Raw genomic sequence first — 26726 nt, 5'->3', positions numbered from 1 at the left:
AGGCCCTGTCTGCAGGGGGGCTGGGAAAGGGAGAACATCTCAGGGCGAGGCACCCAAGGAGCGGGGCTGCTATGGCAGAAGCAGACACTGAGGCCCACTTGGCTAGGAAGAAGGAAGGGCAAGGATGAAGGGGAAATTCTGTGAGCCATCTAAGAAGGCTTTCCGAGATGTGGAAAACAGTGAAACTCAGGCTTCAGGGCTGCAAACGTTTAGCCCTGGGTCAAGGGAGGCATTACAGGTGGAGGAACTGCCTGCAGGAGGGCTTGGAGCCTGCAGGAGCTATATCGAGCAGGCTCAGGAGAGAAGGGCTGGCAGGTCAGCCCAGGGCCGTCGGCTAGTGCCCAGAATGGCGGCCAGCAGCCTTGTGCCACAGTGGCTGTGTACATTTAAGTTAGTTAACATTCAATAAAAATAAAAATCCAGCTCCTCAGTTGTACGGCCACACTTCAAGGGCTCAGTCGCCATGTGGGGCTAGCAGCTCCAGTATTGGAGAGAACGGATGTAGAACGGTTCCATCGTGGTAGAAAGTCTCTGGCCAGCAGGAACCCTCAGGAGGGGTTCGGATTGCTCAAGGACCCACTGGAGAGAGCAGGCTTAGACTGGGTTGCCTGGCCTGGGAGGTCTCTGAACAACAGGTGAGGGAAGGTCCCCAGCAGTGCAAGGTGGTGTGACTCGCCTCCCGCCAGCGTAAAGTGGACTCTGCCCCCAGGGACAGGAACTAACCAGGCAGGGCCTCTTCAGTCCCGACTTGTGAACCCTGATCAGTATGACCAGAGCCAGGGTCAGAGAAACATGGAGTGAGTGGTGCCGGGGAGGGAGGAGCGGCTGCTGAGGGGGGCTGAGCCTGGGCACTAAGGGGGTCTCCAGCTTGCTCACGGTGGCGTACGTGGGTGGGACAGGGGAAGGGCTGGGGGAGGTGTGTGTGTGAGTTGCTAGGGCAGACCAGAGGAGAGGCTTGCTGGATGGAGGTGGGGTTGCTCTGTGTCAAAAGACAAGAGAGAGGGAACCCTCCCATCCCCACCTAAGGAGCTGTCTCTTCTTCCTTCCCAGGCCCAACACTGTCCAGCTGACGAGGATGGAATACGCCATGAAGTCCCTCAGCCTTCTCTACCCCAGGTCCCTCTCCAGGTGAGGAGAGCCAAGCATGGAAGGGAAGGGGAGCTACTGTGAGCTGTAGGGCAGACCTTCTTGAACTTCGATGGGCACATAAGTCACCTGGGTGTCTTATTCAAATGCAGGTGCTGATTCAGGAGGTCTGGAGTGGGACCCAAGATTTGCCCCTCCCACAAGCCCCCAGGAGATATTAATGCTGCTGTCTCTCCCCCCACAGTCCCCCATATCACACATTGAGTAGAAAGAGGTAGATACTGCTTGATGCTTTCATTATTGATCTCATTTAGACCTCACCACAACTTTGGGAAGTGGGGATTATTATGCCAAATTAACAGATGGGGAAACCGAGGCACAGGGTGGGCTCTCTCAGTCACCTAGCAAATGGGTAGTGGAGTCAGGATTCGAACTTGGGTCTGCCTGACTCCAAAATCTAGGTTCACTGCACACCTTTTGTTCTACATCGTGTATCTGAGTTCAAAACTGTCTTATATTGACCTCAGCTTTGCCACTTCGTCTCACATTACAGGTGAGAAGAATGAGGCTAAGAGAGGAAAGTGGTAATTGGGCAAATGTGGGGTAGTCTTCTGACTGGCTACTTGTCATGGTCTGAAACCCAGCAGTGTCAATATCACTTGGGAACTCATTACATACATAAAATCTCAGAACCTACCCAGACCTGCTGAATCAGAACCTGCATTTTAACAAGATCACCAGGGGAGTGACGTGTCCACTAAAGTTTAAGATGCACTGATCCAGGGACTCCCCTGGTGGCCCAGTGGGTAACACTCCGCACTCCCAATGCAGGGGGCACGGGTTCGATACCTGGTCGGGGAACTAGATGCCACATACATGCCAAAACTAAGAAGTCCGCATGCTGCAACTAAAGATCCCGCAGGCCACTACGAAGATCCCGCGTGCCGCAACTAAGACCTGGCACAGCCAAAATAAATAAATAATTAAAAAAAAAAAAAAGATGCACCAATCCAGCAGGCTTTTGAGGAAGACTCTCTAGAGCAGGTTTGGTGGGTGGTAGGGGAGGAGAAATATGATGAGCTCAGCCTAGAGGATTGGGAGGTAAGTTACCCTGCTGTGCGTTGAGGGCTGGGAGGCATCAGACAGCTCATTCTGATGCTCCATTTGGCCTCCAGGTACGTGGCAGTCAGCACCTCCGCGGTGACCCAGAAGCTGCTGTCACAGCCCAGCCCGGAGGCCCCCAGGGCCCGGCCCTGCAGAGTAAGCAATGCTGACCGGAGTGTGCGGAAGGGCATCATGACACACAGCCTTGAGGACCTCCGCCTCAAGGTAGGAATGGGCCTGCCTCTGCACAGCCCACCACGGGGACTTTGGCAGAGAGCTGGCCCCAACAGCTGCCTCTGCATCATGAGCTAGGAGTTCAGCAGGGATGGAGTTCATGGCTTAGATGGTGAAAAGATTTCCTTTCTAATGGCAGCTCCAGTGGGCTTGTAGTGCCCACCTGGAATCCTGTCTGTCTGTTGACAGGGGGAGGGCAGTACATTACCATCTGATACTAACAATAGGTCAGTGGTATTTTGGGAGTCTATTTTTCTTACTGGAGGGACCCTTAGGTTCCCTTTTCCAGTAGTACTTAAACTTGTAGAATTGCCCAGAAGTTGGAGTATTGAGTAAGATTTTAGAGATTCCCTTCCCTATCTCCTTCCCTTACCTTCATGCAGGGCAATTCTCCTTCAATCTGTCTCCTACATTGGCCTTCCATGCAAAGCTTTGTTAACAGCTGTGGAAGACTTTTTCAAACTATTGATTAGATGGGACTTCCCTGGTGGTCCAGTGGTTAAGACTTCCCGCTCCAATGCAGGAGGCACAGGTTCAATCCCTGGTTAGGGAACTAAGGTCCCGTATGTCCCTTGGCATGGTCAAAAAAAAAAAAAAGTAAAAACTATTGATCAGGTAAGCTTTCAGAGAGGAAACCAAGGACACGCAGCTCTTGTGGGTGGTAGTAACATTGGGCAAGAATGACACCCTTCCCCATTTCCATGCTCCCCCTACACTTGATTGGGAGTAACTTGTCCTAATCCTTCCTTCTTATAAAGACACCTTTCCTTCTTACAAGTCATAGTGGATTATGGCCCACTCTAATGCCCTAATTTTAATGTAATTACTTTTTTAAAGACTCTATCTCCAAATATAGTCACACTCTGAGGTACTGGGATTAGGACTTCAACATATGAATTTGGGGGGGATACCATTCAGACCATAATACATACAAATCAACTGAATAGAACTGAGAGTCCAAAAATAAATCCACGTATCTGTGGTCAATTGATTTTTAACAGGATGCCAAGACTATTCAATGGAGAAAGAATAGTCTTTTCAACAAATATTCCTGAGACAATGGGCTATCCAAATGCAAAAGAATGAAGTTGGATCCCTCCCTCATACTACATATAAAATTAATTCAAAATAGATCAAAGACCTGAATGTAGAGCTAAAACTATAAAACCCTTAGAAGAAAACATAGGTATAAGTGTTCATAACCTTGGTTTCTTAGATATGGCACCAAAGCACAAGTAACCAAAGGGAAAAAAGTTGGACTTTATCAACATTAAAAACTTTTGTGCATCAAAGGACACGATCAAAAAAAATGAAAAGATAACCCACAGAATGGGAGAAAATATTTGCAAATCACATATCTGATAAGGGTCTAGTATCAAGAATATATAAAGAACTCTTAAAACTCAGTAAAAAGATGATCCTTTTGAAAATGGGCAAAGAATCTGAGTAGATATTTCTCCAAAGAAGATGTACAAATGGCTGATAACACATGAAAAGATGCTCACCACCCTTAGTCATTAGGGAAATGCAAATCAAAAACACTTCATACCGCTAGAATGGCTAAAATAAAAGACAGACTAAAACAAGTGTTGGTGAGGATGTGGAGAAATTGCTGTTGGGAATGTAAAATCATGCAACAGCTTCAGAAAACAGTTTGGTATTTCCTTAAGAAGAGTAAACATAGTGTTATTATATGACTCAGCAATTCCAATCCTAGGTATATAGCCAGGAAAATTGAAAAGACATGTCACACAAAAATTTGTACATGAATGTGCATAGCAGCATTATTCATAATACTCAAAAAATAGAAACAACCCACAGGTCCATCAATTGAAGAATGGATTAAAAATGTGGTATATCTATTTAGTAGAATATTATTCAGCCATAAAAAAGTAAAGAATCATGCTGCAACATAGAAGAACCTTGAAAACATGTTCGTGAAAGAAGCCAGTCTAAAAAGACCACACATTGTATGATTCCACTTATATGAAATGACCAGCATAGACAGATCCACAGAGATGGACAGAAGAGGAGAGGTTGCCAAGGGCTAGGAAATGAGGAGTGACAGCTAATGGGGCTAGGTTTCTCTTTGGGGTAAAAATGGGGTTGAAAATGTTTTGAAATTATACAGTGGTGGTAGTTGCACAACTTTGTGAATATGCTAAAAACCACTGGATTGTAGACTTTAAAAGAGTGAATTTTATGGCATGCAAATTATATCACAATTAAAAGTTACATGTGTGACTCCCGTTATAATTTTTTAAGATTTATTTATTTTTTATTTTTATTTATTTATTTATTTTGGCTGTGTCGGGTCTTAGTTGTGGCCCATGGGATCTTCGTTGAGGCATAAGGGATCTTTCGTCATGGCGCGTGGGCTTCTCTCTAGTTGTGGCATGCGGGTTTTCTCTTATCTAGTTGTGGCGCGCGGGCTCCAGGGTGTGTGGGCTCTACAGTATGCAGCACGCGGGCTCTAGTTGAGGTGCACAAGCTCAGTAGTTGTGGCATGCCGGCTTAGTTGCCCCGTGGCATGTGGGATCTTAGTTCCCTGACCAGGGATCGAACCTGCTTCCCCTGCATTGCAAGACAGATTCTTTACCACTGGACCACCAGGGAAGTCCCTCCCATTATATTTTTATTGGACAGCACTATTCTAGAATATTAACCATGAAGTCAGGTACCAAGGGATACCATAATATAGGTTCTTTGGATGGTGATCCCACAGCAAGAGCCCTGGGTTCCAGTCCCATCCCATAAGTCCTGGCCCACTCGTGTGTGTCTGAGGTGTGCCATTTGAGGTGTGTGATGTGGGTCTTCCCCATACCAGCTCTGTGGCTACATGTGATGGCAGAAGCATCACTTACCTTATTCTCCAGGTCCAGGATACCCTGATGCTGGCAGACAAGCCTTTCTTCCTGGTGCTGGAGGAAGATGGCACAATTGTAGAGACAGAAGAGTATTTCCAATCCCTGACAGATGACACCGTGCTCATGGTCCTCCATAAGGGGCAGAAATGGCAGCCCCCATCAGAGCAGGTGACGTCCCACCTGTCAGGGAGAGTACTGGGAGCTTAGAAGAAATCCTTGAGGGGTGCCAACCACATGCTTGTCTTGATGCAGGGCACTAGGTACCAACTCTCCCTCTCCCGTAAGCCTGCCAAGAAGATTGATGTGGCCCAAGTAACCTTCGACCTGTACAAGGTGAACCCACAGGACTTCATTGGTTGCCTGAACGTGAAGGCGACTCTCTATGGCACATACTCCCTTTCCTATGATCTGCGCTGCTACGGCGCCAGGCACGTCATGAAGTGAGTGAATTGGGGTTAGCTGGGGACAGGCTGGGTACACTGCAATGGGAGAGGCGCTATCTTCTCCCATGCACCTCAGGCTTCTCGGAGCCTGGGCCTGGTGTTGATGCTGACAAAGTATGACAATTAGCATCTGTCTAGGACTTTATGGCTGAATTCATGTTTTAGTTTATTGTAGTATATGCCAAAGGGATACATATACTCCTGCTGGTGGAACCTGGATACATTTAGCTTTTCTAATTACCTTCCACTATAACAACTAATTATTTTTCACCTAAAGTAGTAAGTTTTCCTAAGTAGTCTTCTAATCTTTTGAAAAATGAACATGTGTCAAAAATTTTATTGAACTCAACTAGTGAGAGAACCAGCAAGAAGTTACAATCAGTTCAAAATCCCACCCACATATAGATCCAACAAGAATGCTGAGCTATTTATAAATACAAAATTGGATTTTTCCATGGGGGTGGGAGGGATGAAATAACTGTCCTTCCATAGAACAGAATTAATTTGTATGTCTGTGGACAATAGTCATTTGTATCATCTAATGAACTTTCAAAGAAACTTTTTACTTTACTTTTGAAAGTCTAATCAACTATCACAGGAAGCATGGGAATATGTTTAATCATAAGACAAGTACTGTTATGGTAATGGTTTCCATATTCAGCTATTCCAGTGGTGCTCTAGAGAACTCTTACCTCATTAGGCAGATGTAGCCACTGAGGCAGAGACATCCAAGTAGTCGAAAACCACAAAGCTGGCCTCTTGCCAGTTACTTCTGACAGATGCTACTCCTCCCCAGTTGCTTCATTTAGTGTTTACTGAGCACTCTCTGTGTCCTGGCCCTATGCTATGAGCTAGAGACACAGAGATAAATAAGATGTCAGAACAAGCTCCATGAGGGCAAGAATTGCTGTTGCCTCCAATCCCTTGGTGAATGCTGGTACGTAGCAATAATTCAAATAATTGTACAAGGAATGAAGATACATATGATCCTCATTCTCAGGGGTTTCTGAGAAATTCTACTTCTTCCAGAGTTCTGCCAGAACGTATGTAGCTAGAGCACACCAGACCTTCTTGGCTTTCCGAGTTTATTCTCTGCATTCCCAGTCTGCAGATGAGGGACCTGAGACCGCGTGGTTCTGCCTGCCACAGATAACACTCAGCGGCAGGCTTGAGCCTCGTTCTATGGCAAGAAGTTCCCTTTTCCTCCTATACCAGATCATATACCCCTCTTGATCTGGGCTTGCTGCCAGCAGTTTGCAGATTGCAAAATCTAGAGCAAGAAGTTTCAGCCTTTAAACTCAGTCCGTCTAGGGGAAATGGGACCCTCAGACCTAAACATAGTAGGCATATTGGTCCCAAAAGAAAAACAAAAAACAACAGCAAGCTGGAATCAGTGGAATGACTTAGTGGCGTCAGCAAGTGTTTTTTCTTTAATGGTGGTAAAATACACATACCATAAAATTTACCATTTTAACCACTTTTTTTTAAGTATAAAATTCAGTGATGTTAAGTACATTCACAGTGTTGTGCAACAGTTACTTGTAAATCTATTTCCAGAACTTTTTCATCATCCCAAACTGTAACTCTGTACCCATTAAACACTAACTCTCCACACCCCCTTCCCCCAGCCCTGCTAACCTCTGTCCTACTTCCTGTCTCCATTAATTTTCCTATCCTAGGCAACTCATGTAAGTATAATCATACAATACTTGCCCTTTTGTGTCTGGTTTATTTTACTTAGCATAATGTTTTCAAAGTTCATCCATATTGTAGCATGTGTCAGAATTTCATTCCTATTCATGTCCAGACAGCTGGTTTGAAGCCTCAGTTCTCTAATTTGAGAAATGGGTATACTTCTCAGGTTTCACCTTTAAATTTTTTAAGTATTTTTATATACGGATGTTTATGATTCTAATTGTCTTCCTGTCCCCCTCCACCTCAGCCATAACATAAGTTCATTTACTGAATGAAGGTTAATAGAAAACAAGTTTTAATATCAGCCAGAAAGAATTTATTTTCCTTTTGTTTTCTTCTTCCTGATCCCTCCTAGGACTAGACACCCCTAGTGACCCTCACCTATCTCTTTCAAACAGATCTGGATAAGAATTTGGTTAAAGTAGTCAAGCATTCAACCAGCTAGTCTTGACCCTACGTTTCCCCTTCTCTTCTACATATCAGGTCCTGTGTTAAGTGATTTATGTTATTTCATCCTCCCAACCCTGTGTGGGATCAAAATGGTATGATCTCACCTTACAGATGAGGGTGCCGAAGCTCAGAGCTATAGAAGTTTGCCAAGGTTGCCACAGCTAATGAAGCTGAATTAGAACTCAGGCCTGTCTGACTGGAGTTCTGTCCTCAGTACACTGCAACACCAGACATGGAGATCTTCACGTCCAGCACTCTGAAAATTAGCTAGACTACAGATGACTTGGAAACACTTCTGTTTAGAACAGAGGTTGTGAAGGGCAGAGTCATGTGACAGAGATCAGTCTGGCTGGCCCCAAGTAGCATTAGAAAAATAAAAGGCCTTGTTAAACGAGCTTGAATTTTGCATGAGAAGAGGGAGGTTGTGGACGTCTCAGTTAAGGTACGATTGCAGGTAACACTGTAGACCCTGTCCCATTTGCTGAGGGAGGGCAGCATCTGTTCTGTTTGCACGTCACTCTACAGTTTATGAAGTTATGAACGCAGCGTGGGGGAGCAGGCATTTAGGGGGAGGAGGAAGGGGCTTTCTTTGTGTTTTGACCCTAGTGCCTTCTCATCCCACCCAGAGAAGCTCTCCGCTGGGCCCTCTTCAGCACGCAGGCCGCAGGCCACGTGCTGCTCGGCACCTCCTGTTACCTGCAGCAGCTCCTGGATGCCACAGAGGGAGGGCAGCCCTCCAAGAGCAAAGCCCCATCCCTCATCCCGACCTTTCTGAAGATACTGCAATGAAAGCCCAGCCAAGGACTAGACCGGGGACCCCATGCTCAGCTGGTAGCACCCACAAGCCTGGCAGCTAGAGAGCTTCTTACCTTCCCAACACCTCCCTCAGCCCCACAGGAAGGTGAATGATGAAGCAGGGGGAAGGGCCGGAAACCTGGGCTGGGCTGGCCAAAGGAGAACTGAGGGCTCTTGGCCTGGCCCGGCTCCTTCCTGCCCCAGGTAGCTTAGCGGGCCAAGAGTGGTCACCAGCAGGCTATGGCAGGAAGGCTGCCCCTCAGCAACCTGTCTTCACGTGCTACACTTTCATTACACTGCCTACCTCCTGGTCTCCTGTCCCAAATGCTTCTGAGTGAATTGTCAACCCACTCGTGTATGATACTAGAGAGTTCGCAATAAATTATTTATGCTGATACATTTTCTTTGCTTCTGTTCTTTGCGAGGTGAGGGTGGGGTTCTATCTGGAAAGTTGGTAAGGTCTAAGGGAAGAGAGAACTCTGTTGTCAAACCATTCTCCATAATGTGGGGTTATAGGAAACAGCACTTTTTCTACCAGAAAAACAAACAACAAAAAAAATTACAATTAATTCTGAAACTAATGTCTGCTTAATCTGAGGCTTGAGCAGATCATGTAATGAATATGGTAAATGACAATTTCCAAAATAAGTTTGCCTACCAGAAGGACTTTGGGAACACAAAAGACCCAGAATTGCCAAAGCAATCCTGAGGAAAAAGAACAAAGCTGGAGGCATAACCCTCCCAGACTTCAGACAATACTACAAAGCTACAGTAATCAAAACAGCATGGTATTGGCACAGAAATAGACATATGGATCAATGGAAGGAAATAGAGAGCCCAGAAATAAACCCATACCTACAGTCAATTAATCTTCAACAAAGCGGGTAAGAATATACAATGGAGAAAAGACAGTCTCTTCAATAAGTGGTGCTGGGAAAACTGGACAGCTCCATGTAAAAGAATGAAATTAGAACATTCTCTACTACCATATATGAAAGTAAACTCAAAATGAATTAAAGACCTAAATGTAAGATTGGATACTATAAAACTCCTAGAGGAGAACAGAGGCAGAACATTCTTTGACATAAATCGCAGCAATATTTATTTTGGATCTGTCTCCTAGAATAATGGAAATAAAAGCAAAAATAAACAAAGGCAACCTAAATAAACTCAAAAGCTTTTGCACAGCAAAGGAAACCATAAGCAAAATGAAAAGACAACCTCCAGAGTGGGAGAAAATATTTGCAAAAGATGCAACTACAAGGGCTTAATTTCCAAAATATAAAAACAGCTTATATAGCTCAATATCAAAAAAAGCAAACAACCCAATCAAAAAATGGGCAGAAGACCTACATATAGATGGCCAGTAGGCACATGAAAAGATGCTCAACATTGCTAATTATTAGAGAAGTGCAAATCAAAACTACAATGAGGTATCACGTCACACCAGTCAGAATGGCCATCATCAAAAAGTCTACAAATAATAAATGCTAGAGAGGGTGTGGAGAAAAAGGAACCCTCCTACATTGTTGGTGGGAATGGAAATTGTGCAGCCACTATGGAGAACAGTATGGGGGTCCCTAAAAAACTAAAAATAAAGCTGCTATATGATCCAGCAATCCCACTTCTGGCCATATATCTGGAAAAGACAAAAACTCTAATTCAAAAAGAAATGTGCCCCCCAATGCTCATAGCAGCACTACTTACAATAGTCAAGATATGGAAGCAACTTAAGTGTCCATCAACAGATGAATGGGCAAAGAAGATGTGGTACATATATACAACGGACTAGTACTCAGCCATAAAAAAGAATGAAATAATGCCATTTGCAGCAACATGGATGGACCTAGAGATGATCATAAAAAGTGAAGCAAGTCAGACAGAGAAAGACAAATATCATATGATATCACTTCTATGTGGAATCTAAAAACATGATATAAATGAACTTATTTAGAAAACAGAAACAGACCCACAGACATAGAAAACAAACTTATGGTTACTGAAGGGGAAGGCGGAGAGGGGGACAAATTAGGAGCTTGGGATTAACAGATACACAATACTATATATAAAATAGGGGGGGGCTTCCCTGGTGGCGCAGTGGTTGAGAGTCTGCCTGCCGATGCAGGGGACACGGGTTCGTGCCCCGGTACGGGAGGATCCCACATGCCGCGGAGCGGCTGGGCCCGTGAGCCATGGTCGCTGGGCCTGCGCGTCCGGAGACTGTGCTCCGCAACGGGAGAGGCCACAGCAGTGAGAGGCCCGCGTCCCGTAAAAAAAAAAAAAAAAGTAAACAAGGTCCTACTGTATAGCGCAGGGAACTATATTCAATATCTTGTAATAACCTACAATGGAAAAGAATCTGAAAAAGAATATATATATATGTATAACTGAATCATTTTGCTGTACACCAGAAACTAACACAACACTATAAATCAACTATACCTCAATTTAAAAAAAAAAAAAAGAAGGGCTTTAATAGGGATTATGGGATTAAGGCACTCTTCCAGTTTCTCAATGTCACATTTTAGTACAACCTTTTAAGTGTGTAGGTGGGAAAGTACTAGTCAAGCTCTAATGCAACTCTCCTCCGAAGCCTTCCCTAGCTTGCTAGACAGCCCTCCTTTCGTGTTCAGAACTCTTAATCTTAGGATTTCGAAATGAGCCGTTAGGTAGCCACAAAGTATTAGTTCATCAGTGTGAGCTGGCGTTTTTCAATATCAAGCAACTCAAACAAGACAAGCATGAAAGGCTAGGTTTGTAGGAGACTGTGCTTTGGTCTGTGCCTCTCAGATTCAAATGTGTCATTTCTGACTAATTATAAAGGCTACTTGGGTTTATTAAATACTAAGACAAAGGCCTATGTTACCAAAGTTAAAGTCTGGAGGGTTATTTCTGGCAGCTGACCCATACCCTACAGCCATGTGTGGAAGGAGCTGCCAGAGCTAGCAAGGAACATTTCCATTCTGGGCTTTCCTGCTCTTGCAGCTATGGTTGGAGGCCTGGCTCAGTGCTGTCCTGGGTCCATGGGGTAGGCCTTCTGGTATGAAGGCATGATGTTTACGTCAGCACAGAAGCTATTCCCATTCAACTCTTGCTGAGGCTGTGGCCTACCTGCTCTTCTAGTGAAGTTAGTCATACACTGAGTCGGGCTGGGGTGGTTGAAACTTGGAATTTGTCCCAACTTGCCGTCCTCCTGATATTCTGAGTTTCACATGTGAGTCTTGAGTGGCTGATCACTGTCTCTTGGCACTGAGCCCTCCCAGCCGAGGGATAATTAGGTTTCTTCCTTTTCTTCTGGAAGCTTGGAGATTAATGGAGTCACACCAGCTGTGGGCAGTGAACAGGAGAGGGCAGGCTTTGCTGAGGCTGGGGCGTGTGGAGGGAAAACTCCAAAGAGCAAGGGAGCTCAAGCCTTGGCAGGGCCAGGGGCCAGTCCAAGTGGGGGAATGGCCCTTCCTGGGGCCAAGTGTGGCCAGTGGTGAAGTCTGCTGTCGGTAAGGTAGGCTGTGTCCTGCCCCTCGGCCTCCGCCTCTCCATCTTTGCTCAAGCTGCAAATTATGAACGCACCTTTCAGAAGAGAGGTTCCAAAATACCGTGGGGCCTTAGGACACAGCACAGTAATGTCCAAGCCCCAAACAAGATAAAATGACTTGCATTCTTGCTAAATTTCTTGCCAGTCCTGTCTGAATTTGTGCACATTTAAAAATTGACTTTTGGGACTTCCCTGGTTGGTCCAGAGGTTAAGACTCCACGCTCCCAATGCAGGGGGCCCGGGTTAGATCCCTGGTCAGGGAACTGGATCCCACATGCTGCAACTAAAAATCCTGCATGCTGCAACTAAGACCCAGCAAGACCAAATAAGTAAATATATATATATCTTTTTAAATTGACTATTTAAACCTTTGAATTAAAACCAATTAAGTTTACTGAGGTATAATTTACATACAATAAAATCTACCCTTTTAAGGTATATAGTTCAATAAGGTTTGGCAAATTTATACAGATATGTAACCACTAGTTCCAGTACACCAAAAATTTCCCTTCTTCCCCTTTCTAGTCGATTCTCATTCCCTCAACCACTCCAGCCCTTGTCAACCACCGACTTTTCTAAAATGTCATGTAACTAAAATCACAGTCTTTTAAAAATTTTATTTCTACTTATTTTCATTATTTAAAAAAATTTTTATGAACCATAGTCTTTTATATCTGGCTTAGTTTTTTTTTTTGGCCGCACCATGCAGCATGCAGGATCTTAGTTCCCCAACCAGGGATCGAACCCACAACCCCCGCAGTAGAAGCACAAGTCGTTTTTTTTTTTTTTTTTTGATGAGTAATTTATTTTATTTTTTGTTTCTGCTTTATAACAAAGTGAATCAGTTATACATACACATATGTTCCCACATCTCTTCCCTCTTGCGTCTCCCTCCCTCCCACCCTCCCTATCCCACCCCTCCAGGCGGTCACAAAGCACCGAGAAGCACGAGTCTTAACCACTGGACCACCAGGGAAGTCCCTTTTTTTTGGGGGGGGGGTCTGGCTTATATTTTTAAACTAGGGCTCCATGTGTGTCTGAAGAAGAGATATATCAATAAGGTTAAAAATTTAAGCAGTTCTAGGGGCTTCCCTGGTGGCGCAGTGGTTGGGAGTCCGCCTGCCAGTACAGGGGACACGGGTTGGGGACACGGGTTCGTGCCCCGGTCCGGGAGGATCCCACATGCCGCGGAGCGGCTGGGCCCGTGAGCCATGGCCGCTGGGCCTGCGCGTCCGGAGCCTGTGCTCCGCAACGGGAGAGGCCACAGCGGTGAGAGGCCCACGTACCGCAAAAAAAAAAAAAAAAAAAAAAAAAAAAAAAAAAAAAAAAAAAATTTAAGCAGTTCTAAAGGGTAAACATAATTATTCACGTTCTCACTTCTGATTCCTTTTCTGGAAGCAATCAACATCTCATTTGTGTATGTCCTTTCAGAAATGCAGAAATATTTAAATATAATAAATATATGTAAACCACACGCATGCACGTATACGCATATTCTAGTCACACTGTTCTTCACTTTGTTGTTTTTCGATTTAATATATTCTGGAGATCGATTCACATTACCACATGTAGACCCCCACACATTCTTCAATTAATGGCTGCATATGTATGTGCTACAATTAATTTAGCCATTCCTCTGTTGACAGATGTTGGTTTACCTGCAGTCTTTCACTAATGCAAACAATGAATTGAAAGTTATAGTGCTCTTAGTAAACAAAATAATACACAGGTTGCATGTAACTTTTCCATAGTTGTAATTACAAGGTAGAGCCCGTTTTGCTTTTTGCTTTTTTTGCACTTACCTTCTTTTTCCTGTTGCCCGCGCCCTCTCCTCCCACCCACACCTTTCCCTCCCGGTGAATTTCTGAGTTCTTCACAGTCTGTCAATCACAACCCCTGCTGGGGAGCTTTCTCAGATTTCAGCGGGCTCCTGGGCTCCTCACTCTTCGCTCTCTCAGCATCTCCACAGCTTTTCGCCAAGGTGGGTTGTGCTGCTGTTATCTTAAAGGTGAACTTCTTGTGGTTGGGGCCGAGTCTTGTTAATCTGTTTGCACTTCACAGATGCCAAGGCCTTGCGTAGAGTTAGCATTCAAAAACTGATGAATGGGTGATTAATAAGATTTATTTCTTTTATAGATCTAATCAAAGGACAATTTGTTTCCGGTTTTCAGATTTGTTTTGGGTTTGCTGTTATAAATAGTGGTGCAGTGAACGTCTTTCTGCCTCTGGCCTTTTTTTCCTTTTGGATTTTGCACCAGGCTGTGTTCTTCAAAGCAAGTTCACTGTGCCAACGAGTGTGGATTTTTTTTTTCTTTTCCAATTTGCCTTACAAAATTGTGCGCAATGGCGGTTTTTTTGTTTTGTTTTGTTTTGTTTTTTGCGGTACGCGGGCCTCTCACTGTTGTGGCCTCTCCCGTTGCGGAGCACAGGCTCCGGACGCGCAGGCTCAGCGGCCATGGCTCAGGGGCCCAGCCGCTCCGCGGCATGTGGGATCTTCCCGGACCAGGGCACGAACCCGTGTCCCCTGCATCGGCAGGCGTACTCTCAACCACTGCGCCCTGGCGGGTTTTTTTTTTTTGAAGTCAGAAGCCTCCTAAGAATTGCAATGATGATCAGAAAACCTGGCTTTGTCCTAAGACAGGTCCTCTGACCCCCCAGTAAATTCCTCCTCTGCTCCGTGACTCGCTTTCCCCAAAAGCACAGACGAGAATTTCTTCACCTCGTTCCTGGGCAAAGGCAAAACTCCGCCTTCTCACAGATCTGAGCCTCGCTATTCCGATTGACAGTCAATCTGACCAATCGGCGCGCTGTAGGGCATCTCCGGGGAGCCCTTCCGGACACATGCGCACTGTCCTCGCTCCGGAGATGGGCGGCTGCCGTGTTTTGGGCCAGGTCTGGGGTGGCTGGCGGCGGGGTCCGGGGGTCCCCGCAGCGCGCACAGCCTCAAGCTTTGGCACCGAGGCCCGGTGATTAGAAACCCCCGCCCTCCTTTGTGTAGGAGGGAGGTTGGGGCCGGGGGAGGGTGTGTGCGGGATCTGGAGTTAGGCAGATATGGGTTCTAATCCACCTCTGCTGTGTGATCCTAAACTGGTCAGGAGACCTCTCTGAGCCTCAGTTCTCTCTTCTGTACAGTGGGGCCAGTCGAACCTAACATTCCGGGAAACTCAACCTAGGCTTTCTGAAGCATTAGTAGGAAGCCGCAGCATTTAGGAAGAGGTGTGTGGAGATAAGAATGGGCGGCAATGATTCTCCTGTTGCTTACCTAACCTTTTCCAGGCATCAGCAGCAACGTCGAGGCTCCAGCAAACGGTCGGGGCCCCTGGATGACCAGCCTTTCTCGGGGCTGCTGCGGCCAGAGAACGTCAGTAGGGAGGAGCTGGTTGATGTGCTGAGGGCAGCTGTGGTGGATCAGAAAGGTGAGGGGTGGGAGGGACAGCTGCACGGAGACCCAGAAGGGGAGGAGTCTTCATCTGAGCCTTCTGAGCATCTGGCTGGGTTCCCTACTAAAGCCTGTGGGATCAAATCCTGGTTCTGCCTCCCACTAGCCATAGGAGCTGGGACCAGACACATAATCTCTCTGTGCCTCAGCATCCTGGGGATAGGGCTGTGGGGTGGGAACGTGTAAATAACTAGAGAGCTTTGCACTAGTAGGCTCTCTGTAAAGGAAATTGCTGTAATAAAAGGTTTATTGAGGGGCAAAACACAGGCTTCGGAGCCATATGTAGGCTCTGTAATCAGCTTGCTGTGTGGCTTTAGGAGAATAATTTCTCTGAGCCTCAGTCTGCGGTGATTTTTAAATTTTCTCAGCTATTTATTGAGCATAGGTTATGTTCCAGGCACTGTTCTAGACATGGCTATATAGTGCTGAACAAAATAAATGCGGTTTCTGCCTTCAGGGAGCCAACATTTCAGCGGGAGAAATTGATTAACCAGAAAATAAATGAAAAAGGTACTTACTAGTGATCAGTGCTATGAATAAAACAGCGATGATGAGGAACTGCAGGAAGGGAGCAGACATTAGATTGGAGACTCGGGCCTCTTTGTGATGGTGACATTTGAGCCACGATGATATGAAGGAAGCAGCCACGTGAAAATCTGAGAGAGAGGAAACAGCAAGCGCAAGGGCCCTGACGTGGCAGGCAGCCAGCTTAGCATCTGCAAGGTTCAGAGAGTTCAGGCTGGCAACTCATGTATGAGAGTTGTACTGGGACCACACGGTAATATGAATTGAGAGAGTGCTTTGTAAACTGCATTTGCTGTTGATGATGTTTATGTATTATACGTTTCAGGACCTCTGGTGACATTGAACAAGCCACTGGGCCTGCCAGTGACAGGTATGGGCAGGGGAAAGAGATGCAATGAAAGGGGTTTTGATGTCTCTGAGGGGACGAAATAGTGAAGAGAAAGGAAAGGTGGGATAAAGTTGCCTCTGGGAGCAACTTGTACTCTTCCTTTTATTTCCCCCAGGAAAACCAGGAGAGCTGACGTTGCTCTCAGTGCTCCCGGAGCTGAGCCAGTCCCTGGGGCTCGGGGAGCGGGAGCTCCAGGTTGTCCGAGCATCTGGGAAGTAAGTGGTGGGGGTGAGAGGAAGGTAGGACAGGCCTCCATCTGTGGTGGGGGCATAACTACTTGGGAATAAACAGACATTTTCCTTGGGCTGGTTTGGGATCACAGAGGTAGGATACAAGGAAAAGGAGGAGGAAGTGGATAGATCTGGGTTCAAATCCTTATGCATAAACTGTGATCTTAGCTATCACTGAGCCTCAGTTTCTTTAATCATAAAATAGAGCTAATATCTATGCTCAGTGTGCAGTCAATTCTCTAATTCTGTATTCATGGCAGGTATTGTCAACTGATCTGTGATATTCTTTCCTCTAATTGCCATCTATTAGAGATGGTGCTTGAGATGAAATGTTTCTGCAGTTCCACAAACTCATGGGCTTGCTTGTGGGGAATTTAATTATTTAATAGCTAATATATATAAAGTTCCTAGTACAGTGCCTAGCACATGGTAGACACTCAACAGTTGGTGGTAATTGTTATGATGTTTGGCTCTGAGCTCCCTGGGAGCCAGAGCAAAATGAGGAACACATTTAAGCAATGTACTCTTATCAAACACGGGGAAGACTTACTTGTTTCTCAAGAGGAGGTCTGCGTCATAGTCCTGATGTTACTGTTTGGTCTTAGGCAGGTCAGGTGTTCCTTACTAGGGGTCTCTTTTTTTTTTTTTTTGGCTGTGCCAAGCGGCATACAGGATCTTAGTTCCCCAACCAGGTATTGAACCCGCACCTCCAGCACTGGAAGTGCAGAGTCTTAACCACTGGAACGCCAGGAAAGTCCGGGGTCTCCTTTTTGTGTGGGTGAGCCCAGGGGATTTTAACTTTTGTGATTTGTCTCCTTCCTCCAGGGAAACCTCTGGGCTTGTACTCCTCTCCAGTTGTCCCCAGACAGCAAGCCACCTCCAGAAGTTCTTCACTCACTCGCAGAGAGCCAGGAGACCCACAGTCACCTACTGGTGAGAGGGGCTGGGAGGCTCCCAGGGCAATGGACAGGTCCCAGCAAAAGCCACTGCGTGACTTCCTCTTGCCTCTTTCTCAGTGCTGTCACTGATGGGATCCCAGCTACTTCTGAGGGGAAGATCCAAGCAGCTCTGAAACTGGAACATATTGATGGGGTCAATCTTGTAAGTCAGGGTCTAGGTGGGGAGGAGGAGGGGTCCTTCCAGACATATTACCCCTACAGGGTATAGACGTGGGGTGACTGGCCCTCGAGACCCCTAATACAGGCGAGTGACAACTGCCTATACTGTGGCCCTGTCCTGAGTCTGTTAGGAGCAAGGAGAGTCTGCGGGTAGTTCCCAGGTGTGTGTGAAGCTTGTTCATTCTTGGGGGCTGCCACCACAGGTAGTTCCAGTGAAGTCCCCATCCCGAAAGGACATCTTGGAAGGTGTCAAGAGGACCCTCAGCTACTTCCGTGTGGTGGCCATGGGCTCTGGCTGTGCCCTGGTCCAGCTGCAGCCACTGACAGGTGGGTCTGGAGCCCCAGCCAGACTTGACAAATGGTATTTGGCTGGAGGAGGCAGGAGGTGGGAGGGTGGTGGTAGTTTTAGTGGCAGCCTGGGGAGCATTTGATGGACTGTAAGGATGTATGTGACCAGCTCCACCTGGAGGGGCAGTGCTTCTCCTATCAGTCTGATGGTCACCCCTCTGCAGCTCACCTGTTTTTTCTCTTAGTTATCGATCTCAACGTCTTCTCTTTACCTTTGATGTTCTGTAGTTTCACTATGGTGATTCCAGGTGTGTGGGTTTAGTTTTATCTTGCTTGGGATTCACTGTGTTTCCTGAGTCTGAAGATTAATCTCTTTCATCCATCCTGGAAAGTTCCCTTTTCAAATGTGCCTCTTGCATCCTTCCTCTTGAATGCCTGATAGACGTTTGACTTTCTCATTCTTCTGCTGTGTCTCAACTTTTCTTTCACATTTTTCATGTCTTTATCTCTGCTGCTTTCTGGGTAATCTTTAGATCTACCTTCCAGTTGAGTAATTTTCTCTTCCGCTGGATCTAACCTGCCAGTTTAACCTACCCATTGATTGTATTTTTCACTTCTAGAAGTTCTAGTTGGTTTTTTTTTTTAGTTGGTTCTTTTACAAATACAAATGGCCTTCCAAAAAATAAGGTATCTGGTTTTTTCTCATATTACTTGTTCTTTTTTGTCTTTAGTCATTTAAAACATATTTATGTTGTGTTTCTATAATTCCATTGTCTGAGATTCTGAGGGTCTAACCCTGTTGTGTTTCCTACAGACTCTCTCCCCTTGGTGGATTGTTTCCTTCTTCTTCTGTGATTCAGGATTGTGAATTCAGGTTGAGCTGGGCTTTTATCAGTGGAAATCCTTTATTGCCTCATTGGAGGTGGTGACTTCAGGAGAGGTTCTGCCTTTGCTTCTGCTGAGCGCCCCATGTCACTGCTTCAGGACCTAAATATTAATGTCTCAGTTGGAAGTTCACAGTTCATGCACGTGGTATTAGAGCCCCAAACCTGTGTGAGAGCAGCTCAATTCATAGCAGCAGTTCATGGTTGTGAATTCTTTTTTCTTCCCCTCATCCAGACCTAAGGTTCTCGTCTCCCTCCCTTGGCGGCTGGCTTTTTCTCCTGGTCCATTCTGTCAATGAAGATGTAGCCTCTCTGATTTCATTTGGGCACCAAGACCTCACCCCTGGCCCCTTGTAGCTACTTAAACCCAAGCCCCCTGCATCCCAAGATTGGCAGTACCCTGGAATAGGTGAAACGTTGGCTTCCCTGTGCTCTGGATTTGTTTTCCTTTTGCATCTTCGTCTGGGGGACCTTACTTTCCTCTGTGCCCAGCTGTGTATTTAGAAGGATGATCATTAAAGTTTTCCAGTGTTTCTAAGTGGTTTATAAGAAGTGGATTTTTAGATTATCCAGTCCAGCATATTGCCAGACGTGAAAGCAGAGGACAGCTCCTGGGTTTGAATCCCAGCTTACGGTGGACCAGTCACTTCTTTTTGAGCTTCGGTTTTCCTGTCTATAAGGTGGGAATGATGATAGAACCCACCTTATAGGGTTGTCAGGAGGATTAATAAGTTTACTTATGTGAACAATTTTGTACCATTTAAGTTTCCCCAAAACCAGTTCAAATTGGTGTAATCTAAAAGGGGAAGTTATTGGCTCAAGTAACTCAAAAGTTCAGGCCTGGCTGCATCCGGAGGCTCGGAGGACATCATCAAGAAGCTGTTTCTCACTTTCTTTTCACCTCCTGCCTGCTGGCTTCTTCCTCCCACAGGCTCTCCCCGTGGGGGCAGAGATGGCAGGCGCTCCAGCAGCCCCAGGCTCACCCCCCAGTGGGAAAGATCATTCTTCATTCCCAGTAGCTTCCCAGTAAATTCAGGGTTGCCCCTCTTCATGGACGAATCCTGCAGGGCCGGTGGACTGACAGCTCTGACTGTCCCGACCTGGTCATGCGCCCCTCTCCACTGGCAGGGGTGGTAGCATTCACCTCTCTGAAACCACACCATCTGAGAATGGGGGTGGCATCTCCCCAGAGGAAAGGGGAGGGGCAATACCGGGTGGACAGAAAGAGCCGCTGCCTGCCATCTGTCCTGTCTCTCTTGTCTTCTAGCGTTTCCCAGCCAGCTACAGGCGCACATGGCACTACAGCTCTGCCCTCTGCTCGGGGACCACATGTACTCTGCCCGTGTGGCCACTGTTCTGGGCCAGCGCTTTCTGCTGCCTGCTGAGAGCACCAGGCCCCAAAGACAGGTACCCAAGCCCACCTGCCGGCTACCTTTTGGGGTGGGCTGGGGGTGGGGGTGGAGAGCATCTCCAGACATTAGCTATGCAGCTTGGGCTTCCATAGCTCCCTGTAGCCCTGTCTTGCTCTGTGGCCCTGAGCAAATGAAACCCCCTCTCTTGGGTCTCTTTCTGCCCATCTGTTCAATAAGGAAGTCGAACTGGCTGATTTCTAAAGGCCCTTCTAAGTCTGCCATTCTTTTTGGTATAAGGGGTAAAAGAGGTTGTGTGTGTCTATTTGGGTAACTCTGTCTGCTCTAACAGAATAACCTCAAGTACCAGAGCCTTAACACAATAACTTCCTTCCGTGTTAAGTCCAATTAATGGCAGTAGGGTAGAGATGGGCTTGCTCCAAGCATGGGTCACTCAGGGACCCAGGCTGTTGCTATCCAGCCAGCGGAGGAGACAGGGCAGGTTCACGGGGGAGGTTTTCTCAGGCCAGATCTGGAAGCGGGATACATGCTCACACTCCTGTGGCATTCAGTGGGGCTCAATCACATGGCCTTACCAACCTGCAGGAGGGGCTGGGGAATGTAGTTTCGCTGAATGCCCAGGAAACTGATTCGGTGACCCCCTAGCTGGTCTCTGCCCGTAGTGTGTGTGTTTGAGTGTGTACGTGTGTACGTGTAGAGAGGCATGCAGAACACGGACGCAGAGGGAGGAGGAAGTACTTGCCTCACTCCCATTTTGCTTAGAGCTCACCTGGCTGAATGCTGACATGTCTCTCCCACCCCAGGTCCTGGATGAAGCCCTCCTCCGCCGCCTCCACCTGACCCCCTCCCAGGCTGCCCAGCTGCCCCTGCACCTCCACCTGCATTGTCTCTACCTCCCAGGTGCCAGGCCCAGGGACCCACCCATCAAGCTTCTGGCACCTTTGCCCTCTTATTTCTCCAGGACCCTGCATTGCCTGGGGCTCCACTACCAATAGTCCTTCTGTTCCCGCTGGAAAGCAGTGGGGGTTGGAGAGCGGATGGGCTGCAGTCAGGCCCGAGGAGAGTGAGGTCAGTGCTCAACACGCAGAAGGCCACAGTGTAAGATCCTCTGTAGTTGGACAAACTTAAGATCACATCCTAAGGCCACTTGCTGTGTGGTGTTGGGCAAATGACTTCACCTCTCTGGACCTGAGATAATAAAAGTACCTACCCTCATAGTATCGTTTTCAGGATTTGCTGAGAAAGAAAATGTTTATCATGGACCGTGGTTTCTGCTGAGTTCAGTATGTGGTCTTTATATTTGGCTGTTTCTGGCCCAGTTCTAGCTGAGAGAAAATGTTAGGTTTTAAAAAAAAATTGTGGTAAAATACACCTAATAAAATTTACCATCTTAACCATTTTTAAGTATACAGTTCAGTGGCATTAAGGACATTCACACTGTCGTGCAGCCATCACTACCATCCATCTCCAGAACTTTCTCATCTTCCCAAACTGAAACTCTCCCCATTAAACACCAACTCCCCCTCCCCCACCCCTCCCAGCCCCAGTTGCCACCATTCTGTCATCTGTCTCTATGTATTTGACTACTCATTTAAGTGAAGATGTTAGATCTTTCACTTTAAAAAACCGTGAAATATATGAAACATACAGAGTGCATAAAACATCTCTGTGGGGCTTCCCTGGTGGCGCAGTGGTTGAGAGTCTGCCTGCTGATGCAGGGGACACGGGTTCATGCCCCGGTCCGGGAAGATCCCACATGCCGCAGAGCGGCTGGGCCCGAGAGCCATGGCCGCGGAGCCTGTGCGTCCGGAGCCTGTGCTCCGCAGCAGGAGAGGCCACAACAGTGAGAGGCCCGCATACCGCAAAAAAAAAAAAAAAAAAAAAAAAAAAATCTCTGTGATTTAAAGAATAACTCTAAGGTGACACCCACATAACCACCACTCGGCACAAAACAGAAGCATCCCTTCTCCTATCCTAGACAACAGCAGCTCTCAACCCTGGCCCGACATGAGAACCCCCTACCCTGCCCACTCAGAAAGCTTAAAAAAAAACCCATGCCTCCCATGACTGCACCCCCAAGATGCTGGTTTCACCAGTCTGGAATGGAGACCCTGGCATCAGATCTTTTTTAAAAGCTCTGGAATGGGTACTGTTGCTCAGTCAAGGTTGGAAACCACTGCCCAGACTTGGGAGAATTCTTTGTTTGTTTTTTAGAGTTTTACCACGTACACATGCATCCTTAAACAATATATTTCCTTTTGCCCTGTTTCTGAAGTTTCTGTTGGAATGGAATTGTGCTGCATATATCCTTTTGAGACTTGTTCTCGCTCTACCCTGTGAAATGCATCCGTTGTGTGGCGCGGAGTTGGAATGTCAGAGCTTGCAGTCTACCCATCTGACTGTTAATGGACACTTAGGTCGTCAGCTGTTACCACAGTGCTGCTGTGAGCCCGCTTGTACGCATCTCCTGGTTCAGCTGTGCAAGAATGGATTCATAAATATACAGAATTTATGTATCTTCATTTGACTAGTGTGTTAGTTTCCTAGGGCTGCTGCTGCAACAAATTACCACAACCTGAGTGGCCTAAAGCAACAGAAATGGATTCTCTCCCAGTTCTGGAGGCCATAAGTCCAAAATCAAGGTGTCAGCAGGGCTGTGCTCTCCCTGAAGGTTCTAGGTGAGAATCCTTCCTTGCCTCTTCCTGGCTTGTGGCTGCATCACACCAGCCTCTGCCTGTCTCCACATGGCCTTCTCCTCGTTTGTCTTCTCTTGTCTCTTGTAAGGACACTTGTCATTGGATTTAGGCCCCATCTGGATAATCCAGGATGATCTCATCTAAAAATCTTTAACGTACTTACATCTACAAAGACCCTTTTTTCCAAATAAAGTCATATTCACAGGTTCCAGGAAGACATACCAATGTTCAACCCATTACAATTAAGAAATACCAAACTTTTTCAGATGGGTGTAGCTTATTGGATATTTCCTTTTTAGGTGACCTTGGCCCCTTGCAGAGGAAGGGAGAGACCCACTTCATCTGGAGAAGGGCTGGGTCCACTCTTCTGCTGTGTCTCCTGCTGTAAATCTTGTGCCCATTAGATGTCATTCTGCTGCCAGCCCAGCTCCTCTGGGCCTGGGGACTGGGGAGACCTGCAGGGCTCAGCAGTCGTGGTAATGTGTCCCAGCCTTCTGCTCACTGCCACATGATCTTGGGCAAGCCATGTCTCCTCGTTCAGACTCAGTTTCCTCATCTGTAACATGAGACTTATCCTCCCACCCCGAGATCAGAGATGCCAGGGGAGTCCCTGGACAGGATGCCTCATGTCCGTCACTGGATGGGAATTCTGGGCCTTGCTTTGTGGAGGAGCTGCTGATTGGCCTCTAGCTCTTGTTCTGGACCTTGGGGTACAGAGCCGCACCCTACTCTCTCTTCACCCTCTAAGAGAAAAGGAGCCAAGCCTCAAATACTTCATTTGCTTTTTTACTTGGTGCTGCGTCCAGGATAAGGGCAGTGACGATCGAAGCAAGGACTTCTGTAGCCACACGTCCCTCATGCCCCCCAGACCCTGGTGTGCACTGATAAGGGGCAGGGGTCCCGGAAGGCTCAGTGTCGCCATGAGGCATGTCTCAGCCTTGGGTTTGTCGCAGAGTCTGGCCTTGAAGTTGCCTTTGGCCTTGATCTTCCTACGGGTGCTAGGAAGATTTCCAACTTCAAAGCGTTGAGACCACAAGTTACTTCCAAGTGGGGGACCATGAAAGCACTGGGGAGCAAGAGCCTCGGTGTGAAAGGAGGAGAGAAGATCAGGAATCTGTTCAGGAAGGGGGTTCTGAGGGATACAAGCCCTTCCCTTGGGGCTCAGGCCAGCCTGGGAGCTACCCTCTACCTCTGCCCTTCCAGCCCTAACCCCAGTTCTCAGCATTGCCCACCAGGGTATGGGTCACCGTTTGAGGCCCACCTTTCTTGGTTTCAGGGCGTTGGGTGCCAGCTTGAGCTCAGGGTTAGGTGGGAGGGAAATCAAAACCTTGGCAGTAGGTAGAGTCATCAAGGCCTTGCCTGTGGTCGACAGGGCCTCAGAGCCCACCAGCCTGCTGTGCTGTAGTCTGAGGCCCCGCCCCTGGGGTCGGAGCACACGGGGAGAAGGCAGCTGGGCTGTGCTGTGGAGGGTGGGGAAGTGGTGATGGGCTGCGAGGGCCTGGGGAGCCCCAGGCTGACCAGCTGCCCCTCCAGGTGTGCATGGAGGGCGGGGAGGCAGGGGGAGCTGACGGCTAGGGTGTGTGAGGGCAGATGGGGCCCACCCGGTTCCTTCTCCAGAGGCTGTGGGAAGAACACAGGGTTTGGAGTCCAACAGACCTGGGGTCTGCATCCCAGCTCTGCCCCTTCTGAGCTGTGCAACCTCGGGCAACTTCCTTAAACTTCCTGATACCTCAGCTGGAAAATGGGGATAATAGCACCTACCTCACTAGGTTGTGAGGACTAAAAGAGCTGGTCAGGTATCAACACGGTGTAAACTGTTAAGTGCTGTACAAATATTAGTTCCTTTCCACAAGGTGACTTTGCATGGAGGCAAAGACAGAATACTGCAGCAGGAAAAGCTTGGGGTCTGGAGAGAGCTCAACCTGGGACTGAGACCTGGCATCTTTGAAATGAGCACAACTGCCTGGCTGAGTGACTGCTTTGGAGGGGACAATACTCATTTGGCTGTGTGTTTTTTAAAAATACTTTGTAAATGGTGGCTTTTACTTACTACCGGTGGCTCTTGGGTGGGGACAGATCCAGGTGGTTAGGAGGGGCTTGGAGAGCAGGAAGAAATTGCCTTGAGACCCTGGGGTGTTTTGGGGAATGGTCTTACCCAGGGCCCGGGGGTTCTTCAGACTCAATGGCAATCTGTTCAAGGGGTGGGGATGCCTGTCCCCACTAGCAAAGGTCATGGTGAAAATGCAGCCCATCATCGTGCTGCGGGGGGTCCCACTTCCGGAGACTGGGGCGGACCAGGGCTGTGGCACTTTTCGCCTTGCCTTTCTTCCCCTTTCCAGGGGCCGAGGTGGTGGCAGCGGAGTCTGGCTTCTCAGTGTGCCCCAGGCTCCTGGCCCCAGCAACTTTCCTAGAAGCTGACCTGTGGGTAAGGGTTCCCGAGTCCTTGCCTTCCCCAGAGCCTCGCTGGGTCAGCAGGTGAGGGAGGGCTGGGCGGGCTTCTATTTGCCGGTGACACATCGCCAGGGGCTTCTTGATGGTGGAGCCCTCTACTAGGAGCCGGATACCCACATACTGGGGCACCTCCACGGCAGGCTGTGGGGAAGAAGAGGAGACGAGGCCTGCTCAGACAGTGCTGCTGGAATCCTAGGCCTGGAAGGACTCGGAGCACAGGTAGACAGAATTAACTTCTGGGGCACCTGGTCAGGAGACATTTCTGGGCTGAGAAATGCAAAGCCCATCTCTGTCTCTTAAGGGGTCTGGGCCTGGAGGCCTGAATCAGTACCTAGAAGGTCACAGAGCCCCTGAGATGAGTGACCCAGAGGAACGGGGAAGTCTTAGCCATGCCCCCACCTGCACCCCTCCAACCCCTTGCTCTCCTAAACTGCCCAGCCGCCGCTGGAATGTGTGTTCTCCTCCACAGGCCGCTGCCGATGGACAGCTTCCTGAGATGAGCGAGATTCTCTGCTGAGAGCATGTGAGTTACGACACCCAGACAGATAAGAGGCCTGGAGCCTGCCTAAATCCTTGTCTGAACCCAAGACATGGGGAAGCAGAGCCTCAAAGAAGGCATTCTGTGGAGGGCATGAAGTAGCAAATATGCAGATGGAGGCAGAGAAAACAGCCCAAGAAAGGAGCTCCTGTACCACTTTCAATTCCCATTAAGCCAAGCTGTACTTCATGCAGCTGGACACAGGAGAGCCCCCTGTGTCTTGCCAGGAATCTCCTTTTATTTTTTATTATTATTATTTTTTGGCCACACCACATGGCATGCGGGATCTTAGTTCCCTGACCAGGGAGCAAACCCATGCTCCTTGCCAAGGAAGCATGGAGTCTTAACCGCTGGACTGCCAGGGAAGTTCCTAGGAACCCTCCTTTTAATCTGGAGCTAGTATGAGGTGTTTTCTGCGTCATCAAAAGATCCCGATTAGAATCTATCTAAACAGTCACTTGGAGCTTCTTAAAAATACAGATATCAAGGTCCTACTGTATAGCACAGGGAACTACATTCAATAACCTGGAATAAACCATAAAGGAAAAGAATATGAAAAAGAATGTATGTATATGTATAACTGAATCACTTTG

General features: G+C 47.5%; 3 protein-coding genes across 4 annotated transcripts in view; 2 read left to right on the top strand and 1 right to left on the bottom strand.

Annotated features, from left to right (window-relative positions):
• The first annotated feature begins 763 nt into the window (after positions 1 to 763).
• Positions 764 to 9050, top strand: CIDEC (cell death inducing DFFA like effector c). 2 transcript variants are annotated; one of them, XM_082664118.1, is made up of 6 exons: positions 764 to 797; positions 1051 to 1128; positions 2262 to 2415; positions 5301 to 5459; positions 5544 to 5731; positions 8506 to 9050. In XM_082664118.1, exons 1-6 carry the CDS (start codon positions 793 to 795, stop codon positions 8666 to 8668), a joined length of 747 nt encoding a protein of 248 aa, XP_082520244.1. In that variant the 5' UTR covers positions 764 to 792; the 3' UTR covers positions 8669 to 9050. The 2 variants fall into 2 exon arrangements, with proteins under 2 accessions (XP_082520244.1, XP_082520245.1); XM_082664119.1 differs by lacking the exon at positions 5301 to 5459.
• Positions 9051 to 15047: 5997 nt separating this feature from the next.
• Positions 15048 to 22913, top strand: RPUSD3 (RNA pseudouridine synthase D3; the record flags this gene model as incomplete). The annotated part of the gene is made up of 9 exons (XM_082663795.1): positions 15048 to 15172; positions 15483 to 15622; positions 16496 to 16540; positions 16674 to 16773; positions 17614 to 17721; positions 17805 to 17889; positions 18110 to 18233; positions 20346 to 20485; positions 21252 to 22913. 9 exons carry the CDS (start codon positions 15048 to 15050, stop codon positions 21441 to 21443), a joined length of 1059 nt encoding a protein of 352 aa, XP_082519921.1. The 3' UTR covers positions 21444 to 22913.
• Positions 22914 to 24081: 1168 nt separating this feature from the next.
• Positions 24082 to 26726, bottom strand: part of TTLL3 (tubulin tyrosine ligase like 3) — a 28560-nt gene continuing 25915 nt past the window's right edge. Inside the window, 3 exon segments of the mRNA XM_082664163.1 lie at positions 24082 to 24632; positions 25300 to 25405; positions 25407 to 25736. Of these exon segments, the coding sequence (XP_082520289.1) occupies positions 24388 to 24632; positions 25300 to 25405; positions 25407 to 25736 (681 nt within the window). The 3' untranslated portion in view covers positions 24082 to 24387.

This window comes from Grampus griseus, assembly GCF_964374135.1.
Source record: "Grampus griseus genome assembly, chromosome: 10".
Classification (NCBI taxonomy): domain Eukaryota; kingdom Metazoa; phylum Chordata; class Mammalia; order Artiodactyla; family Delphinidae; genus Grampus; species Grampus griseus.
The sequence above is the reverse complement of the archived record's forward strand: the minus strand, read 5'-3'. Positions and strand labels throughout refer to the sequence as shown.

Bases quoted from the DNA above. Each gene is read 5' to 3' on its own strand.
- CIDEC (XM_082664118.1), top strand. The intron at 2,416-5,300 runs GTAGGAATGGGC...CTTATTCTCCAG, and splicing joins TTGAGGACCTCCGCCTCAAG to GTCCAGGATACCCTGATGCT. The intron at 5,460-5,543 runs GTGACGTCCCAC...GTCTTGATGCAG, and splicing joins GGCAGCCCCCATCAGAGCAG to GGCACTAGGTACCAACTCTC.